At 35.4% G+C, this 19,595-nt stretch overlaps 3 protein-coding genes across 4 annotated transcripts; 2 read left to right on the top strand and 1 right to left on the bottom strand.

Moving 5' to 3' along the window:
- Positions 1-4,016: 4,016 nt before the first annotated feature.
- Positions 4,017-5,961, top strand: LOC130985105 (uncharacterized). Its single transcript, XM_057907877.1, is given in 2 exon segments — positions 4,017-4,925; positions 4,928-5,961. Coding segments are annotated over 2 exon segments (1,311 nt in total). The 5' UTR covers positions 4,017-4,541; the 3' UTR covers positions 5,855-5,961.
- Positions 5,962-10,656: 4,695 nt separating this feature from the next.
- On the bottom strand, positions 10,657-11,674 carry LOC130985104 (putative germin-like protein 2-1). Its single transcript, XM_057907876.1, has 2 exons — positions 11,483-11,674; positions 10,657-11,383 (listed from the first exon to the last, which is right to left on the bottom strand). The coding sequence occupies exons 1-2, from the start codon at positions 11,598-11,600 to the stop codon at positions 10,842-10,844; spliced, it is 660 nt and encodes a 219-aa protein (XP_057763859.1). The 5' UTR covers positions 11,601-11,674; the 3' UTR covers positions 10,657-10,841.
- Positions 11,675-13,122: 1,448 nt separating this feature from the next.
- Positions 13,123-19,466, top strand: LOC130985103 (dihydroceramide fatty acyl 2-hydroxylase FAH1-like). Of its 2 annotated transcripts, none has more exons than XM_057907873.1 (7): positions 13,123-13,279; positions 13,421-13,479; positions 17,557-17,649; positions 18,199-18,395; positions 18,487-18,592; positions 18,855-19,001; positions 19,098-19,466. In XM_057907873.1, the coding sequence occupies exons 2-7, from the start codon at positions 13,429-13,431 to the stop codon at positions 19,251-19,253; spliced, it is 750 nt and encodes a 249-aa protein (XP_057763856.1). In that variant the 5' UTR covers positions 13,123-13,279; positions 13,421-13,428; the 3' UTR covers positions 19,254-19,466. The 2 variants fall into 2 exon arrangements, with proteins under 2 accessions (XP_057763856.1, XP_057763857.1); XM_057907874.1 differs by having other exon boundaries at positions 13,124-13,279; positions 19,103-19,466.
- Positions 19,467-19,595: the final 129 nt, after the last annotated feature.

Raw genomic sequence — 19,595 nt, 5'->3', positions numbered from 1 at the left:
GATAGTAAACTCAAAATAAATATATAAAATAATAATAAAAAAAATACTCCAGTGTTCACGGTAGGTATGTAGCATATCTTTCATCTCCCTTTATATATGTGTGTTGTTGAAACATTATAGTATTCCATTTTTTTAATTTGTAAACTATTGATTTTTAATCTTCAATGAATCAAATTAATCATACATAATTTTTTGTTTATTTAATCAAGACCTTACATTAAATTTATCTATATTTATTATTTATATTTTTATTTTTTTTAAATTTAATATATCATAACATATACTCCTGCTTCCCTTAAAAGCGACTAGTTTTAGTTTGTGGATATATTGGCCTGTTTTAATGGGTCGAGTCCATTAACAAGGCCTACATTTACGAGTAATGGGTAATGAAAATAGGCCCAGTTTCATATGTAGCAAAAGTTATATATTGGGCCAAAAAGGGAGAAATGTTGTAATGGGTTGCAGAAATAGTTGACATCCGTAAATCTCTTAGCAGTGGATGATAATTAGAGAATTATTTAAGATTCTAATTAAATATTGGTTAAACTAATTAATTAAAATAAAACTAAAATAGCTAGGACGTCTGCACACAATTGCGATTCGAAGTAATTTTTATTTTTTTTGAAGTTGGGGAATACGAAAATGAGGATCGAACACGTAAAAAAAATCCATATAAACTGGTAATATTTTTTTTTAAAATTACAAGAGGTATCTAATATATAATCAAATAAGCAATTCGCACGCATGCGGGATCTTTATACCACACAAAGCTGAAAAAACAACCGCACCCAAACATAACACTGCCCACACAAAAGTAAAAAAAATTATCCGCACTCAGGCGAGACCTCTACACCACATAAAGGTGGGAAAGCAACAGCACGCAGGCGAAACATTACTCACACAAAGGTGGGAACACACTACCCACACAAAAATGGAAAAACTACCCACACATAAATAAATGAAAATATTATTCACACAAAAATAAAAAAACTACCCGCACACAAGCGAGATTTAAACCCAAGACCTTTCACGATGGAAAGTTACTTTGCTGCTAGGCCTCATCAGCATATAAACTGGTAATATTATATGAATAACTAGGGATGACAATCGGGTACGACGGGTACGGATAGTGACTATCCATACCCATACCCACGAACTAAATGGATAGTGGTTGCTACCCACGAAACTATCCATGGATATCAAATGGTATCCAAACCCGCTACCCGCGGATATCCGCTACCCGTCGGGTATCCGCGAAACCCGCTATCCGACGGGTATCCGTCACCCACTATCCGCCGGATACCCGCTATCCGCTGGATACCCATGAAATAGAATTTAAATATAAATTTACAACAAATTTAATAGGAAAAAAAATCAACACAAATAGCATAGTTCAAATCCACAAAGAATAATGTTTAAATTCAAATTCACAAAGAACAATGTTCAAATTCATCAACTAAAATATAAAATCCAACAAAGAACAATGTCTATAATTGCTCGACAGTAGAAATAGAACCCTCTTCATTGAACTCTTCTTCTTCATGTTCAAGACAAGTCCAAAAGCTTCCATTCTTTCATTTAGCTCAGTATTAGACTTTGGGCCTTATTGTTTGGGCCTATTTTAAAATATAAAATACTAGCCCATAATCTCAAAATATGTATTTAAAGCCCATATTTTATAGAATTTTTTGTGGATATTTGACGGGTAATTGACGGATAATTGACGGGTAATTGACGGGTATTTTTCGCGGGTAAACGGGTTTCGCGGGTATGGATAGTAAGTATCCAAACCTATACCCACGAACTAAATGGATAGTGAATTGTACCCACAAAACTATCCGTGGATATCAAATGGTATCCAAACCCACCCTAATGAGTTCGGGTTTTCGCGGATATCAATAACACATCAAAAAGATATGAGACAAAATGTAGAACACTAAAAGAGTAAAGGCCTATAAACTATTTTCTGAATTGCCATCTTGTCATATCAACCGTCAAATTAAAACTCCAAATTAGTAATTAATAAAAAACGTTCAAGTGGATCCACGTGAATTTGGTCACATACTTAATATTCATTAATTACATTCCCCTAATTAAGCGCACATGGATATTTTTCAATATATTTACCCCTCGCTTGATATTCTATTTGGAAAGTGGGGATATGATTCTCAATTTACATTTTTTGGTTCACCAATAATAATGTACTGAATATTACAAAAAGGAGAAAAGGAAAACAAAATAATATATATAATATTATGGACTAGTAAACGTGATTAATATAGTAGTAATTTTTTTTTTTACATAAACGAATTAACTTTATTTGCGCGCATATTCATATCGTGCAGTCAGTAACTATTACAAAGTTGACTAATTTTTACGAGTTGAAAACGACATAATAATTCGGAAAAACGCATGTGTTTGGCATTTAAAGAAACACATTTGCGTCTGTCCTACTCAATGAATATGCAACAATTATTTTATTTTATTTTATTTTTTCACAAATGCAGCAATTATTTTTACCATTCGCGAAAGGTCTCATCTTTTTTCCAAAAGCATATATCGCACGCCGCCGTGTCCCAAAATATCCTCACCAATATTCAATATTATGGGAGACAAACACACATGTATGTATATTGTATATATAATGGGCTTCTATGCTATGAATGCAAAAATTTGAGTAAAATTGAGTGTATGAACGAGACGGATTTAGGCGCGGGTTGCAGGTCTTAGGTCGATTAAAAATATGAATAATTCAAAGTAATTATTGTTATAATAAAATATATGATATGAATAAATGTATTGTTTATCAAACATTACTTTTTTCACGACAATTATTATTTTTACCTACGAAAAGTTTTATACTTTCCGTTTATCAATTGAACCCACGCCTAAGAGATGATAGATGAAAGAGTGTAACATTGAGGTAGCGCATGTTGTTTGTAGAATTGCAGATACTTTTTATTTATACGCTCTTAGTAAGAATCAGTTTTATGAATGAGATCAGTTTCACGAAAGACCAAATTATACAGATGTGTAATAATGTAAATATTTATAAAGTACGGAGTCCATATGTATTATATAAATTTTTGTGAGATTATCTATACCAACTTTTAAAGGATTGATTCTTCATATTTGATTAATATAGAAATAATTTTTAATTATACTTTAATTTTAGGTTGGGAAATGATTGCATTTATATATAATATGTCTAAAGAGTGTCCTCTTCAAATTGGAATGTCTAATTAATAAAATAATCGTCCACGATCTATTTTCTTATATCAACGATTTAGACGTTCCACAATGCCAAAATAAACTAATAGTAAATTATAAAGTGTATTTGGTTGGATCGAAAATGACAATGATTTTGGAGCAAATCAACAATTGTCAAAATGAGCAATGCTTAAGAAAAAGGAAGGAGAAAGGAAAATACCGCAACCACTAACAAATATACACAATTTTTTGTGCTAAGTCGATTTTGTCTCCTAAATTAGTATTATAATCAATTACTATAACATTCTATTGTATTCCTTTTGTTGTTGATAACTTGATATTTTACGGCAAAGTAGTTCACCAAGCGCGGTGGAAATTCTATATGTTAAAATTGCGGGCTACACAAATTATTTAATTATTGGTTTAGTGTTATTCTTCAACTAAAAAAAAAAAAAAAAACTAATTAAGTAAGAATTATCGAATAATTCTATAGTGTGTGAACAACGAAACTTCTACAAAATTAATTGATAGAAAAAAAAGTAAGCTCGTAGCTGACCCTACTAAAAAAAACTTACTGATGAAATTACTTCAGTATATTTTGTTAATTCTAAAGCATTCGGTAAAATTTAATTTTTCATTTGCATGCCGAATCTATATTTAATCCAAAAATATTAGGAAGGTAATCGGCCCTAAATATAATATAAGTCTAATAAATTAAAATTAAATTTATGTCTAACGTGTATTTTTATAAAAGAAAGTAACTTTATTTCCTCTCATATTAATTATGGCATGGAATTAATTGTCACAATATAATCCTCATTATTAATGATATTAAAAAAAAGGGCGACTGTAACTAAATTTCCTTAATTACTCCGTCCATGAACAGCAGGCCTTCAACCGACAGCTATAGCAAAACAATTCCCATTAATTTCTCCGATCCGATTATTACAGTTGAAAACAGTTCCCACGCGCCGTCTCCTCCTAATCCCTTTTCCTTCCTTATAAATCCCTCTTTAGGGTTTCAAATTTTTCTCAACCTCTTTCATGATTTGGAGCAGAAAGTGGAAATCATAGCTCCTCCCTTTATATAAAGACTCTCCTTTTAGTTTCGCATCTCTGAACTGAACCAATTTCTTCAAAAGTCTCTTGATTTCGAATCGAGGGGTTTTTGAATGATTTATGCAGACATTATCTGTTTCCTTGTGTTTTTATTTTCAGAAATTTCTCTTTTTCTTTCTTTCAAGGAGGAGTTTTTGCGGAGAAACGCTCTGAATTTGTAGAAATTGAAGGAATCGATTGGAATTTGGAATTCGATCGATTGTGTTTGTGCGATGCCTTTCCCGTGGAAGAAGGTGAAGAGCACGAGAATTTCCCAATTGGTCAACGACCATCTCCACATCTCCCAGAAGCGGCGCGACGGCTCGTCGCTGGTGGTGGAGACCGGTTTTCCGACGTCGCTGATCGATCTCTTCATCAAGAATCGGGAGAAATTGAAGAAGCCGTCGAAGAGGAGGCGTCAGAGTCCGCCGATTGCATCTCCCGACGATGATGTTTATGATCCGGTGATTGAAGGATCGCCCCTCTCTTGCCCTCCGCCGCCGCCGCCGCCGTCGCTCGCGGCGTCGCCGTCGCCGCAGAGACTCTCACCAATCCCGCCTCCGCCGTCAAATGAAATCTTGTGCTGCAGCAGGATCGGGCAGCGGCGGCGCATTCGAGAGCGCGGCTGTGGAGGAACTCCGCTGCGGCGGCGGCGGACGGCGGTGGTTTTGATAGAGATAGAGATGTTAATGGGGTTTTGATAGGGGTTTCGAAGATTTTTATGGTGGTGGTTTTGGCGTTGGCGACCAAGAGATTGACTGTAGGGATCACCATCTCGGCGGTCTTGCTACTCTTCCTCGAGTACGTCGGGAAACACTGCGGCCGCCTCTCGAAGCCGCCGTTTGCGGCGGCGAAGGGGGGAATCGGTGCTAGATTATTAAGGTTTACCAAGTTAGAAGTGAAGCAAGAGCCTTCAACAAGAAAGCCTGCTTCTTTGCCTTCGATAACCTGCGAATCATCCACGCCGCCTGCCGCGGCGGCGGAGATTCAACCGGAGAAGGATACGGCGGAGGAGAGATCGGATTACCAAGAAATCGAATTGGTGGAGATGGCGATGAAGAGAGAGGAGTCAATCTCAATGTCAATCCCCAATTCCAATTCCGCAGATTGCAAGGTGAAATCGAGAAGAGCCAAGATCAAATCCAAGATGAAGAAAATCGTCCCAAAGAAATTCAGAGGCGCCAAAAAGGATCACGATTTGCCAATCATCGACATTGCCGAGGAATCCGAGAACGGAAGCGTATCATCATCGGTTTCAGATCACAGAGAGGAAGAAGACGGCAACAGCTCCATTTATTCCGATCTCAGGTTGTCGGACGTTATCGAGGAAGCAGACACAAAAATTGACGACCACGGCAGCGGCGGCGGCGGCGGAAAAATCGACGCCGCCGCAGCTCGGAGGTACATGGTGCTCTGCCTGATCGTCCTCGCCGGCCTCATCGGCGGCCGGCCGTTCGCGCTTGCGCTAACCTTGCTGTGGCTGTTGCTGTTGAAATTAGGGCAAGCGTTGTCTAATACGGTGTCGTTTAGCGTTAAATCCGGTTAGGAAAATCATTTTTAAGGATTTGATTGTGTTGTTGAATATGATATACGAGGTGTAAATTTGATAGATGGAAATCGTTAATTTTTAACCTATTTGTTTAGTTGTCTGAATTTGGATCACCTTGAAGCATGATGATTAATGTTTTTTTTTTTTTTTTTGTTTAGCTTTTTGTAAAAGATTTAGGCGTGGAGAAGAAATAAAGAGAGTGAGGAAGTGATGAAAAAAGTTGTAAAGTTTCACGGAATTCCCATTTGTGATTGGTATTCTTTCTCCATTTGAAAAGAAGGGGGTTTTAATTGAAAAAATTTCATCTTTATCTCTCTTGACTTTCTTTTTGTCATCCACGCGTTGCTTGCCGGATGAGATGAATTTATGACACTCTATTGGATTTCGTTGGTGGTTGAATAGATAAATAAATCATCCGTCCCTTAAAATTGACTTATTTTCTATTTTGAAATATTACATTAACATTGATTCATATATATATATATATATATATATAATACTCTTTACGTTCCAATTAAGTGTTTTTTCTTTCTTTTTTGAATTCTCCGACTTCAAATATCTTATTTCCCTCTATGAAAAAAATTGTTCTCAAAAAATAAAAATTTTGGAGCTCATATCGCATTTTCAACTCTACACCACACTATTTAATAATCTAATTGATATTTTTTAAATCATTTAATAATCTAATTAATATTTTTAAATAATCGTACTAAAAAGAAATAATACACTTGAAGTCGGACGAAGAGAGTAATATTTAATTTTTAAAAAATTATAGATCCTATCACTTTTTTAGGGTTAAGTACCAAATTTTCTCTATCGATGGCGTTCCTATATATCGCGCGCAGGACCCTATAATCAGGGTAAAAGCTGTTTACTACCTTAATGTGGTAAAATCGCACCAAATATTCCCGATAGGGGGGAATTTGGTACTTAACCCTTTCTAATGGTGTTAACCGCCGTTAAAACGCAAGGGGGTATTTGGTGCGATTTTGTCACGTTGAGATAATAAACAGCTTTTACCCTGACTATAGGGTCCTGTACGCGATAAAGACATCATCGATGGGGGAATTTGGTACTTAACCCATGTTGAAATCTTGCTCTATTGCCTCAATATATTATTGATCATTTTAATTGGAACTGGCGTGCCTAGCGGCTATGATGTTATATCTGTTGACTATAAATAGAAAAATGGTCGATTATAGAGCAAACTTTTCAGCCCGCTAGCGGGCAATAATTCTTTTTTAATTTGGATGATCTAATAATAATAATAATAATAATAATAATAATAATAAATGGCTCGAATCCATCGGTATACGATTTTTTAAAATAATTTGTTCTATTTAAAAAAATTGTTAAAAATACGAAGTTTTAATTTAGTACTTATAAAATTTATTGATTTGAAAGAAACATCAAGCATTACTAAAAAATAAAAATAAAAATAAAAAACTATTATCATCATCCATGTATATATTTAAATTTTTTGAATTGTGAACATCCTACCACAAATACAATATTGAACTTCAGGGAAAATATCTCGTTCTCTCTTTTTTCTGCTGATGCTTTTTGTAAATAAATGATCCCATCTTTGGGGCCACTATACTTTAAATTTGTATTCAAGTGAAGACAAACATGTTTCATAAAAACAAAATAAAATAACATAATAAATAGTACTACTATATAATTTGAGATATTAAAAGAAAATTCCCACTTCATTCACCTTGAGTATCCTCTCACCATCATAGCATATTATTGAATTAGGCTATTTCTAAAATAGAATCGTGACAAGTCTTTACAGCTATGTGTTCCATTTATATCTTGGTGGGTTGGATTCATAAGTGTGACTAAAAAGTGACACTAGTCCCACGCAACATCAAATCTTGTCTCATTTCTTCCATGATTTCTCCCTCTCCCTCTTTTTATAAAAGAACTTTGGCAAATAAAATTAAGGATTATTTTGAAATTGTAATTCTGACGTGATTTTTAAAGTGTGGTGAATTAAATTATCATTTTTTTAATTTATTTTTTAATTTTGTACCCTCTAATTTTCTTTTGATTGTCGAAGTGCTTGAATTAGTAAAGACGACATTGTTTTTGTGAAGACTAAACGACGTCGTTTTGTACAATTTGAATTAAAAATTTCAGCAGATTATAAACGGACTGCATCATGTATCTGCACCCTAATTTCTAATATTCAGCAATATTATTGTAAACGACGTCGTAACACGAATATTACGTGGCGAACTGAACCACGTAAGCTCCAAATCAACAATTCAACGATCGAAAATGATTGGGGAGAAGGAATTATAAAAATTGAAAAAATGACTACATTTCAAAAATCACGTCAAAATTATAATTTTTAAATAATTCATAATTTTATTTGTCAATACCTTTAAATGAAATTTCATTCTAATTCGACATAAAAAGCATTGGTGGAGGAAGGGTATTTGTATCATGTAAGTCAAAGAAAGCATAACATTTCACATGAGTGTGTTGGTGCTTGTGTGATGTTATCCGTGACGCCCAAATAGCACTCGATCTAATTCACATTAATTGTTTTGGGAATTATAATAAGTAATTAGTTGTAATTATTCCACTATAAAAAATTTTGTTGTGATTATTAATTATTTTCGTTCCTTCTTTTATATACTACATTAATCTTATTTGATAGGAAAAGGGGACGATGGAGAATAAATTATAGGCCTTTCTATTAATTACTTCCCGTCGTCCACAAAAATTATAGCCTTATATATTACTTTTTTTTTTTTGGAAACTATGCGATATTTTAAACTTCATTAACACTCAATATTTATAAAATACTCAACCATTTAATACATTAATTTTGGAGGGTCTTTTTCTCCATTTAATTTTGATGAATTTCCTTCTACACTTTAAACATATCTATCAACTATTTATTTAAACTAGTGAGCTCCAAACCATGCTACTATAATTTTTGTGAAAAAAATGAGATTAATGGGAGCTTTTGGTGTAGTTAATTACTATCAAAGAAAACTGTCCACAATCCATATCTTCATAACCCCCTCTTGATTATTATACTTAACTAATTCATTATATATTTGGTCACGTAATTACAAATCAATAATGACTGGTTGAGAGAGAGATAAATAAACTTAGGGCAAGTCTTAATTAGGTCACCCAACACCGGAAAGGAACAACCTTTAAAGTTTAATGTGGATGGAAGAGAAGAATGTATAGATTTTACGAAATTTACTACTCTCTCCGTCCACTGAAATATATATTGTCCTAATTTGTAATTTTGGTCCGTCTATAAGAAATTGTCTTAATCTATTTTTAGTAATAATTTATGGATTCCTTTCTTCACTAATTAATTAACATGTGGGCTCTATTCTCCACTTACTAACTGAATGAACCTTTTACATTTTTCTTCATTTGTGGGCTCATTTTTCCACTGAATAATTAAACAATACATTTTTTTTAAAATTCGTGCCTCCCTGAACTCCCTCCCTTAAGACAACATTTCGTGGACGAAGAGAGCATTATCTTGTGGAGATGAAAAGCTTTGTATATTGTTTTTCATATACCTAATTAATCAATTAATAAACCATATATGGATTTAATTAAGGGTAAATATCACTTTAAACCCCAAACTATTTTCGCACTATCAATTATATCATGAACTATTAAAAATAATTTTTTAAACCTTGAACTATCAATTTTATATCAATTGTACCATTCGTTCATTTTTTTAGCTTCAAAAATTTGACGCGGCTCACTGGATACCACAATGTATTTAGAATCATTCTTTTTTTGACCTATATTATATAAAACGACGTGATTATATGCATTACTCATTAAAAATTCAAAGGATGAAAAATGGATAAATGGTACAATTGATACAAAATTGATAGTTCAAGGTTTAAAAAATTATTTTTAATAGTTCAGGATATAATTGATAGTGCGAAAATAGTTTGGGGTTTAAAGTGATATTTACCCTTTAATTAATTACTCTATGAGCATGCAATTCCTGCTTGAAACTAATTAGACTGGGTCGATTGATAGACTTATTCCCTGTTGGCAATAATTATACTTAATTAAGATAAGTTGCCACTTGTCACTCTTCACCAAGAGATTCATGAATATCGTTAGAGGATAACTTTTTCGTTTTTTTTTTTTTTTTTTTTTTTTTTATCATCGTTAGAGTATAACTTAAATAAATAAATTAAAAGGCAACCAATTGTGATTAATTATGTAGATCATGTCATCATCTTCAATGCATGTTTCTGTGTATCTTAATCAATAGTATCTTATATTGGATGATATATATCATGAATACATATGTACCTATATATAATACGAAAAGTATGAAATATTTTTTTAGGTCAGAAATAAAGAAGTGATATAGAACTAACCCAATATTGCAGACATTCTATTTTTAATTTCTATAAAAGAAACGGCATATATTCTTTCTTATCTTATAATATTGTATTTTATTTCATTTCATATTCGGAATATTTATATAGTAAACAAGTATTATAATTTTATTAATATAGTAATATTGAAAAGGGCACCGTAATTATGAACTACTCCATAATTTTTTATCCAAAATATTATATCTATATACACGCACACACACACACACCTTGAACTAATCAGTCATGCAAAACATATTTGAGTAAAATTAATCGGATGATCAGATCCTCTATCGTAAACCATGTTCCATATTTCATTTTCTAAAAATAATTTGCCAAAACTCTTCTAATTTCAAACACACTAATTCAACATAACAAAGTGGCTGGTAGACAAAGTCCAAGTAATATCGATTTATTTTTTTATACTATGGAGTAAAATATAATTTTATTTATTCAAATTTAATTTTAAACACAAAATATGTTTCGTCCATATATCCATTTATACAATTCTAGCTCTAAATAATGATTAACACAATTATATTCGGACAAGGATAAAAAAATCAATAACATAGTTATGTATAATAAAAAAGAAACAATTATAATTTATATGGAGCTTGCAGCTTATTGACAAGGTCATGCTCGACTTGGAAAGCCTTGGCTAACACATCAGCATTGATCGGCGGATTAGAGCCAAACACGGCGTTAGCGATGGCGATGACGCCCGGGTTTTGGCTGCTCAAAAACGCTATAGTAACGGCGTCGTTTTCTCCTACATTCTGCTGAAAATGAATCAATCCGAATGGAAATGCGAAAACATCGCCTCTTCGCAGCACTTTCGAGAAGAGCTTGTTCTCGGGGTCCGACGTCACGAATCCGACGAGCACGGTACCCTCGAGCACCGTCAGTACCTCGGCGGCGCGGGGGTGGCGGTGGGGCGGGACCACCCCTCGCGGCGCGTAGTCCACGCGCACGGTGGAGATGCCGAGCGTGTTGAGCCCCGGGATCTCGAGGACCGTCGGCCGGTTCACAAAGGATCCCAGGGGATTCGAGGTGTTCCCGGGGATGTGTAGGCCCCGGAAATGGAAGTGATCGGCTGTGACTTGCTTAGAGTCTAGGCAAGTGAAGCCGTTTACCCTAACTGCATCGTAGTCATGATATTTAACATAAAAAAATATTAATATCAATTGGAAATGTAAAGTATATATCGCATGAAAATGTAAAATAATTAATTACTAACCTCGACTTTTGAAATCGGCAACGCAAAAATCTTGAAGAGGGCTAGGCTCATGGGCTAGGACGAGATTAGTGCAAGTGATTATTGTAAGAGTTAGGATTAATATCATTGAACTTCCCATTTTTTTGAGTGAAATTCGAATAATTATTGAAATGTGTGGTTCAATGGCATGGGTGTGCAATCCTATATATACTTCAATATAAATTATATTTAATCTGATTTTGTTATGACACAGTCAACGACAGTTAACGAATTGGCCGTCAAATTCCAGATATGCATGAATTGGTGATCAATTTTTTTCCATTTAAAATTTCAGAATATGAAAAACTAGAGTGAAAAAAACAAAAGGAGGAAATAAATTTTTCATCTGAGACAGCATATGAGATGAATTTTCTGATCGAAAATAATTGTTATTGGGTTATGAATAATAATTTGACTATTTCTTAGGATGAATGTTTTTTTGTATGTATTAAGATAATAGTGACTGTTTAGGGCTCGTTATATTAATTTGACCTTTTCTCTAATTATCTTTGACTCATTTGACTCATTCAATTTAACTATCGTATGTCACACGTTCACGTGAATATATATAGGAGATGACTAGGCTAAAAACAACTTTTAAAGTATAAAGTAAGAATGGATTTACGGCATTGATCTATTCATAATTTAACAGTTGGGATTTAATTTTAGAGAAATTGTATATAAATGTTTGAATTCCATATAAAACACGTATGAATTCGTTGTTTAAATGTTGGAATTGCGAAATTAAAATTTTCGCTACCTATAAGATTCAAATTCATGATTATAAATTTATCTAACAAATTAATATGATGAATCAACCGTAAATCTTGATGATCCAAGAGTAAAAAATGATTCATATTATATATTTTTAAATGTGTTTTTCTTTTAGCCCCATCCCATATAGAATATTCCCTCCGTCCCGCGAATCTTGACACATATTCTTTTTTGGGTCGCCCCACGAATCTTGACACATTTCCAAATAAGGTAATAATTATTACTTTCTCTCTCATACTTTATCAACTACATACTTAAAATACTAATCTACAACTCCTTAATTTCCGTGCTGAAATTAAATGTGTCAAGATTCATGGGACGGATGGAGTATATTGTTAATTTTTGTTTTCTTGCTTTTTAGTTTTTTAGTAACCAAGTAGACAGCAGTAGTAAGACTTTTCTTATTTCTTTGGGCTGTGGAAATACTTGTTAGTCCAATATATACATAAATGCGCTTTAAATGGGCTTTTTTAATAGGTGGTATTGACCCTGTATTAAATAGGAGCCCAGTTCAAATATTGGAGCTCTTTCTTGGACTTCAAATTTAGCCTTATCTTATTTATATTTTGGAGCTGTTGTATTATATTTATGAATGAATATTATGTGACAATTTTGTAATTTAAACTTAATAAAGTTAATTAACAGTGTGCGAGAATGCATATGAAAAATTATTTTCTACTAAATTTAATTAGTGAAAAAAATGAAAAATACATCGCTAAGTTTATTTTTATATCAACTTATATTTTTTTCACTTATTGCACACCCTTTACATTAATTACTTTTTTGTTGCGTGATTGTGCATTGATTCCGCTAAGTTTTGAATCTCTTCTCTCCTCCATCAGTTATTTCCAACAATAACCAATCTACTTTTCATTAATCTGATGTTGTTTCATGAACACAAACAACCCCAATAATTTTATTATTTTTGAAAAACAAGCAAAAGAAAAAGAAAAGGCCAATTTGTTCAGATTTGAAACATTGTTCTGGTGTGGGCACTGTGCTAAGGTACACTTCCATTTTTTTTTTTACAGTGTTTGCATATTTGTTATCTAAGTGAGTACTTTTTTATGAGTTTTTTTTTTTTTTTATGTTTTACAAAATTGAAAATTCGAAGTTTAATTTTTTTTTTGTTGTGTTCTTCATTAGGTGCCAAGATGGCCGATCAGACGTTTAAGGTGGATTTAACCAAACCACTCGTCTTTCAGGTATGAATATTTCTCCATTTTTTTTTTGGGTAATTTTTAGCAACATCAAATTGCTCAAATTTATTGTTATATAGTTTGCTATATTCTGTTGGGAATTATAGACGCCAATAATTCCGCCCAAGATTGTTGTTGGGAAATTAGACACAACTAATTCCGCCCGGGATCAAGTGTGACTCAATATTTTGGATATCGACCGATATGAAACGAGAAGAAAAATGGCACCGATATTTTTAACGTGGTTCGGCCAAACTGCCTACGTCCACGGACCCACACCAATATATTAGAGAATCTCAAAATGAGGAGTACAACAAAAATACCACAATGTATTTTGTATCTGCCTACGCAGAGGCCATCTCTCAACTCACTTTTATCACTCGTGTATAACTTCCACACTGAAGTTTTTTCTCACAAGATTTTTCTCTCTCTCTAGCAAAATTTTCCTTCTGCGGTGTTGGTGTTTCTGAGTTTTGGGGTGATTTTTGCAGGTTGCTGCCTTCTCTATTTATAGGCAAAAGACTGCCTCCAAATGAATAGTATCTGCAGCAGTTGTTGAAAGATTGGCCGCAATGCTTGAAGAAAATAGCAGCACCTTTTTGACCTTAAAGCCATTTGCCATAAAAGCTTGGAAAATTGGCATGGCTATAATAGTAGCCCATGCAGTAGCCTTATTTGACCAACAATCTCCCACTTGAAGACTGATTTCAATCTGTCTTCAACACCTCGATCAACGCAGCAGTCTTTCTGTCTTAACTGTAAAGACATAACCGGTAGTGCTTCTCCTGCGATCTACCGCACCGGCAAAATCTGCATCTACAAAATCTTGTAGTGCTACATCACCTCGTCGAAAGCATAAGCATCTATCAGTAGATCCACGTAGATATCTCAATATCCACCTTTACTGCTTCCCAATGCTGCTTTCCAGGATTTGCCATAATTCTGCTCACAACTCCCACTGCATGAGCGATATCTGGTCTAGTACAGACCATGGCATACATCAGACTTCCAACGGCTGAGGCGTAAGGAATTTTAGCCATGAAGTCTCTTTCCTCCTTTGTCTTTTGAGAGTGCTCTTTGCATAGGCGGAAATGGTTAGCTAACACTGAGCTAACCGGCTTAGCACCGCTCATGTTGAATCTTTGCAAGATTCGATCAACGTATTTGGCCTGAGACAACTGCAAAACACCTTTTTGCTTGTCTCTGTAAATTCTCATCCCGAGAATTCGCTTTGCTTCTCCTAAATCCTCCCCTCAAACCAAGGACCACATCATGTCCTCCCTCGAACGACAATCCGTACATCTTGTACCGCCGTTACCACTCAACGGGATTCGCTGCCTGACCACACTATCAGGAAGACTTTCGATACAAGGAACCACCGGATTCAATCGTGAGTTCACTGGGGGTACACCTCCGTATATCTTGCACCGCCGTTACCACTCAACGGAACTCGCTACCTGACCACACTATCAGGAAGACTTTCGATACAAGGAACCTGAGGTCGAGATCACAAATGTGTACATACGCGACCCAGCCAAATACTTTTAAGTGAGAAAGTTTAATTTCTTTGCCACTCAAAACTTTCTCCGGTATTCTGTACTCCAATGGTACAAATATCCCATGGTTAACGAGATATGCCGTTGTGTTGACAGCTTCTGCCCAAAATTGTGTTGGCAGTCCTGCATGTATCCTCATGCTCCTAGCTCTTTCTGTCAACGTCCGGTTCATGCGTTCTGCGACTCTATTTTGTTGTGGGGTCCCTGGCATTTCCAACTTGATGCCATTCTGGTAACAAAATTTCTTGAACGCCATATCTTCGTATTCTCCGCCATTATCGGATCTCTTTATCCGTAAGCCAGTTTCATTTTCCACCATGGCCTTCCACTTCTTGAACGCCTCAAACACCTCTGACTTTTGTCTCAAGAAGTAAACCCACACCTTTCTCGAGTGGTCATCGATGAAAGTCACAAAGGTAAGACTTTCCGCCAATGGATGAAACTCTTGCTGGACCCCAAACATCTGTGTGGACTAACTCAAGCTTCAGAGTTCTACCACTTGTGTTGAAACTCACCCTCTTCTGGTAGTTTCCCTTTCGAATGCATATACTTGAGCCCTTTCTGGCTCATGTGCCCAAGTCTTTGGTGCCACAAATTTGCATTCTTCTTGCTATCAGCAACTGCAATTGTCACACACGCATTCATCGCTGTGTATAGGCTGCCAGTATCATTGCCACGTGCAAGAATCATTGCGCCCCTAGTGATTTTTCAACAATCACCTGAGAGGTGTGTATCACATCCTTCTCTCGACAATTGCTTGACGGAGATCAAGTTATTCCTCAACTCTGGAATATGTCTCACGTCCTTCTCCTTCAGCCACAACATTGGCTTCGGTCTTTTTCTCGTTTCCCTTTGAAGGTACTTTACACTGCGTTCTGTAGTGTCCGACCTGACCACAGTTCCAACATTCAACAGACTTTGATTTGTTGAAATTCTTGTGGTTCGTGGAGCTCTGCCTGCCATTCTTTGACTTGCTCCCTCCATGTCCTTGACTTCTGGATTTTCCTTCAAGGGCTTATACAGGTCCTTCTGGTACAAGTAATCCTCCATTTGCATTTTCCAAAAAAAATCCAAAATTCACACCGTTGAATTTATCAATTTTGGAAATTTTATCGTCTGTCGACATTGCTCCCACTCGATCTGGACTCCTTGGATCGTTTCTGATTTTTCAGCTCACCACCGTGCTTAGAACACCTTTTGTCGACAAACCGGAACCGCCGACAAATTTCACTATTCACGAAATTCACTATTCACGTGAATAGTAACAGCGAAAAAACATCAGAAAATATCTGCCACCACCGTGGCTCTGATACCAGTTGTTGGGAATTATAGACGCCAATAATTCCGCCCAGGATTGTTGTTGGGAAATTAGACACAACTAATTCCGCCCGGGATCAAGTGTGACTCAATATTTTGGATATCGACCGATATGAAACGAGAAGAAAAATGGCACCGATATTTTTAACGTGGTTCGGCCAAACTGCCTACGTCCACGGACCCACACCAATATATTAGAGAATCTCAAAATGAGGAGTACAACAAAAATACCACAATGTATTTTGTATCTGCCTACGCAGAGGCCATCTCTCAACTCACTTTTATCACTCGTGTATAACTTCCACACTGAAGTTTTTTCTCACAAGATTTTTCTCTCTCTCTAGCAAAATTTTCCTTCTGCGGTGTTGGTGTTTATGAGTTTTGGGGTGATTTTTGCAGGTTGCTGCCTTCTCTATTTATAGGCAAAAGACTGCCTCCAAATGAATAGTATCTGCAGCAGTTGTTGAAAGATTGGCCGCAATGCTTGAAGAAAATAGCAGCACCTTTTTGACCTTAAAGCCATTTGCCATAAAAGCTTGGAAAATTGGCATGGCTATAATAGTAGCCCATGCAGTAGCCTTATTTGACCAACATATTCTATCTATATATGGTATACTAATTAAAGGGAATTTGAGTGACTAGATTAGGATGAATTGTTAGGAATGAATTACAAACTAAGGCTATTAGATTTGTTGTGGATTTGTATGAGTGGTTTAGTAAATATCCATCACATAAAGGAGTGTTGTTTGAGATTTATGGATTTCTTTCTTGTTCCTACTCCCTCCGTCCCGCGAAGCTTGAGCAATTTCTTTTCGGCACGAGTTTTAAGGAATTAGTATTTTGTGTGTTAATTAAGTGTGGTAGGTGAAAAAATGAATAAAATGAAAAACTTTTGCCATATAAGAAAAGTGCTCAAGCTTCGCGGGACAATCCGAAAAGAAATACTGCTCAAGCTTCGCGGGACGGAGGGAGTATTTCAAAGAATGCAAATGATGTACTTGTTAAACTTCTGTCTTTTCCACCATTCATTTTCAGAGTAAACAAAATTAGTGCACAAGTGATTCTAGAATATTATCTTGTTCAATCAATGTGTAAAATGGAATCATTAGTTTGAGCTACTTTACAGTTTACATAAGTTGCTGGTTCTTCAGCTATATATGCATCCTAACTTTTATTTATATTCAGTTTCATCTCCATGTGTTGATGATAGGTCGGCCATCTTAGAGCATCTTACGACGAATGGGTTCACAAACCTATTATCGGCAAAGACACCCCACGATTTTTTGAAAATGATTTCATGGAGGTACTATGCATATTCTTTCTCTCCAAAAATAAGGATTTAACGGTGGAGTGATTATGAGTTTAGTTTTTTGATTTGCCATACATATAAACACTATATATCCAATGCAACTTAACTAATATAGCCTTATTGCTTTGGTGTATGTGTCTTTGAGGAATGTTTGTTTATGTGGATATGCAACTTAACTAATATGGCCTTATTGCTTTGGTGTATGTGTTTTTGAAGAATGTTTGTTTATGTGGATATGCAACTTAACTAATATATATGGCCTTATTGCTTTGGTGTATGTGTTTTTGGAGAATGCTTGTTTATATAGATATGCAACTTAACTACTATGCAAATTCTTTCTCTCCAAAAACAAGAATTTCATGGTGGAATGAGTATGAGTTTGGTTTTTTGATTTGACATACATATAATTAAACACTACCAAATACTACAACTTAACTAATATGGCCTTATTGCTTTGGTGTATGTGGTTTTGAAGAATGTTTGTTTATGTGGATTTACAGCTCTAAGTAGTGTTAGTTTCTCACTATAAGTGAACTTGTGCAGCTCATGACGCGCACCGTCTGGTGGGTAATTCCTCTCGTCTGGCTACCCGTTGCATCCTTCTTCGCCTCCTCATCCGCAAGAGCCGGAATTCCTCCTTGCCATGTTGCAGCAGCAGTGGTTGGGGGTGTCTTCATGTGGACTTTGATGGAGTATTGCTTGCATCGGTTTCTTTTCCACATGAAAACAACTACCTATTGGTTTGTTTATTGTCTTCATCTTTCTCATAAAAAAAAAAAGAATTAATCAAAGCAACATTTGCTGATAATTTGAAGGAAAAAATTGTGACAGGGGAAACACACTTCATTACCTCCTTCACGGCTGCCATCACAAGCACCCGATGGATGCCCTCCGGCTCGTCTTTCCTCCGGCAGCAGCAGCAATCTTAGCCGTTCCGGTAAGCAAACAATTTTCAGACAGACGATCACTACATTCTTACTCTCTCCGTCCCACTATAAGTGACTCAAAACTTTTGGACACGTAAACTAAGGAGAATGTGTAAATTGGTTAAAAGTTGTAGGTCGGGTTAGATTTTGTCATTTATGGAAATAGACCACTTATAGCGAGATAATCCAAAATGGAATATAAGCCACTTTTAGCGTGACAGAGGGAGTACATCTTTGTATGGCTTCTGATGTATGTATGTATGCATGTATCAGTTGTGGAGCGCGTTCAAGCTTCTAACACCGGCACCCTATTCCCCGGCTCTGTTCGGAGGCGCCTTGCTCGGATACGTCGTGTACGATTGCACACATTACTACCTGCATCATGGAAAGCCATTCAAAGGCATAGCTCATGAACTCAAGGTAAAACTATCATTCAAAAGAAACTAACTCATTTGTTTTTCTCAAACAAATTAAGGTAGCATTGTTGTAAGATTGTGAGTTTGTGGTGTTGCTAAGTGTAGAGAAATCACATGGACCATCACTTCAGAATTCAGCACAAGGGATTTGGAATCACTTCCACTTTGTGGGATAGGGTGTTCGGAACTCTCGCTCCGAGAATCGCCAAGAAAATTAGCTGATTACACGACTACACGAGTACACGATTTGTCTTAGATCGCGACTACATAACGAATATATGGTGGTGGTAGCATTGTATCTACTCGAATGAGTTCATGTGCTTTTATATATCTCTACCAAAATTCTTGTACAATTCCATTTTTGGTTAGGATGAGAGGAATTGGCACCCTTTTCTTTTTCTCTTTTATTTGTAACTTAAATTTTTCTTTGAGGACTAACATATACTATTAACACAATAGACTTCTTTGACCCCTAGCAATATTTTTGATTTAGTTTCTCATTTCTATTATCGCATATTCTTTACAAATGTTATTTTTTTCAATTTTGATTATTGTATTTGTTGTTGCAACCCTCGTACGTTTAAAGCAATTTAGCAAG

Source organism: Salvia miltiorrhiza, chromosome 5, assembly GCF_028751815.1.
Source record: "Salvia miltiorrhiza cultivar Shanhuang (shh) chromosome 5, IMPLAD_Smil_shh, whole genome shotgun sequence".
NCBI lineage: Eukaryota > Viridiplantae > Streptophyta > Magnoliopsida > Lamiales > Lamiaceae > Salvia > Salvia miltiorrhiza.
The sequence above is the reverse complement of the archived record's forward strand: the minus strand, read 5'-3'. Positions and strand labels throughout refer to the sequence as shown.

Coding starts and splice junctions, on each gene's coding strand:
- LOC130985103 (XM_057907873.1), top strand. CDS start 13,429: ATGGCCGATCAGACGTTTAAGGTGGATTTAACCAAACCACTCGTCTTT. Junction 13,480..17,556: donor CCAAACCACTCGTCTTTCAG/GTATGAATATTT, acceptor TGTTGATGATAG/GTCGGCCATCTTAGAGCATC. Junction 19,002..19,097: donor GCATAGCTCATGAACTCAAG/GTAAAACTATCA, acceptor GGTGTTGCTAAG/TGTAGAGAAATCACATGGAC.
- LOC130985104 (XM_057907876.1), bottom strand. CDS start 11,600: ATGGGAAGTTCAATGATATTAATCCTAACTCTTACAATAATCACTTGC. Junction 11,384..11,482: donor TGCCGATTTCAAAAGTCGAG/GTTAGTAATTAA, acceptor ACTACGATGCAG/TTAGGGTAAACGGCTTCACT.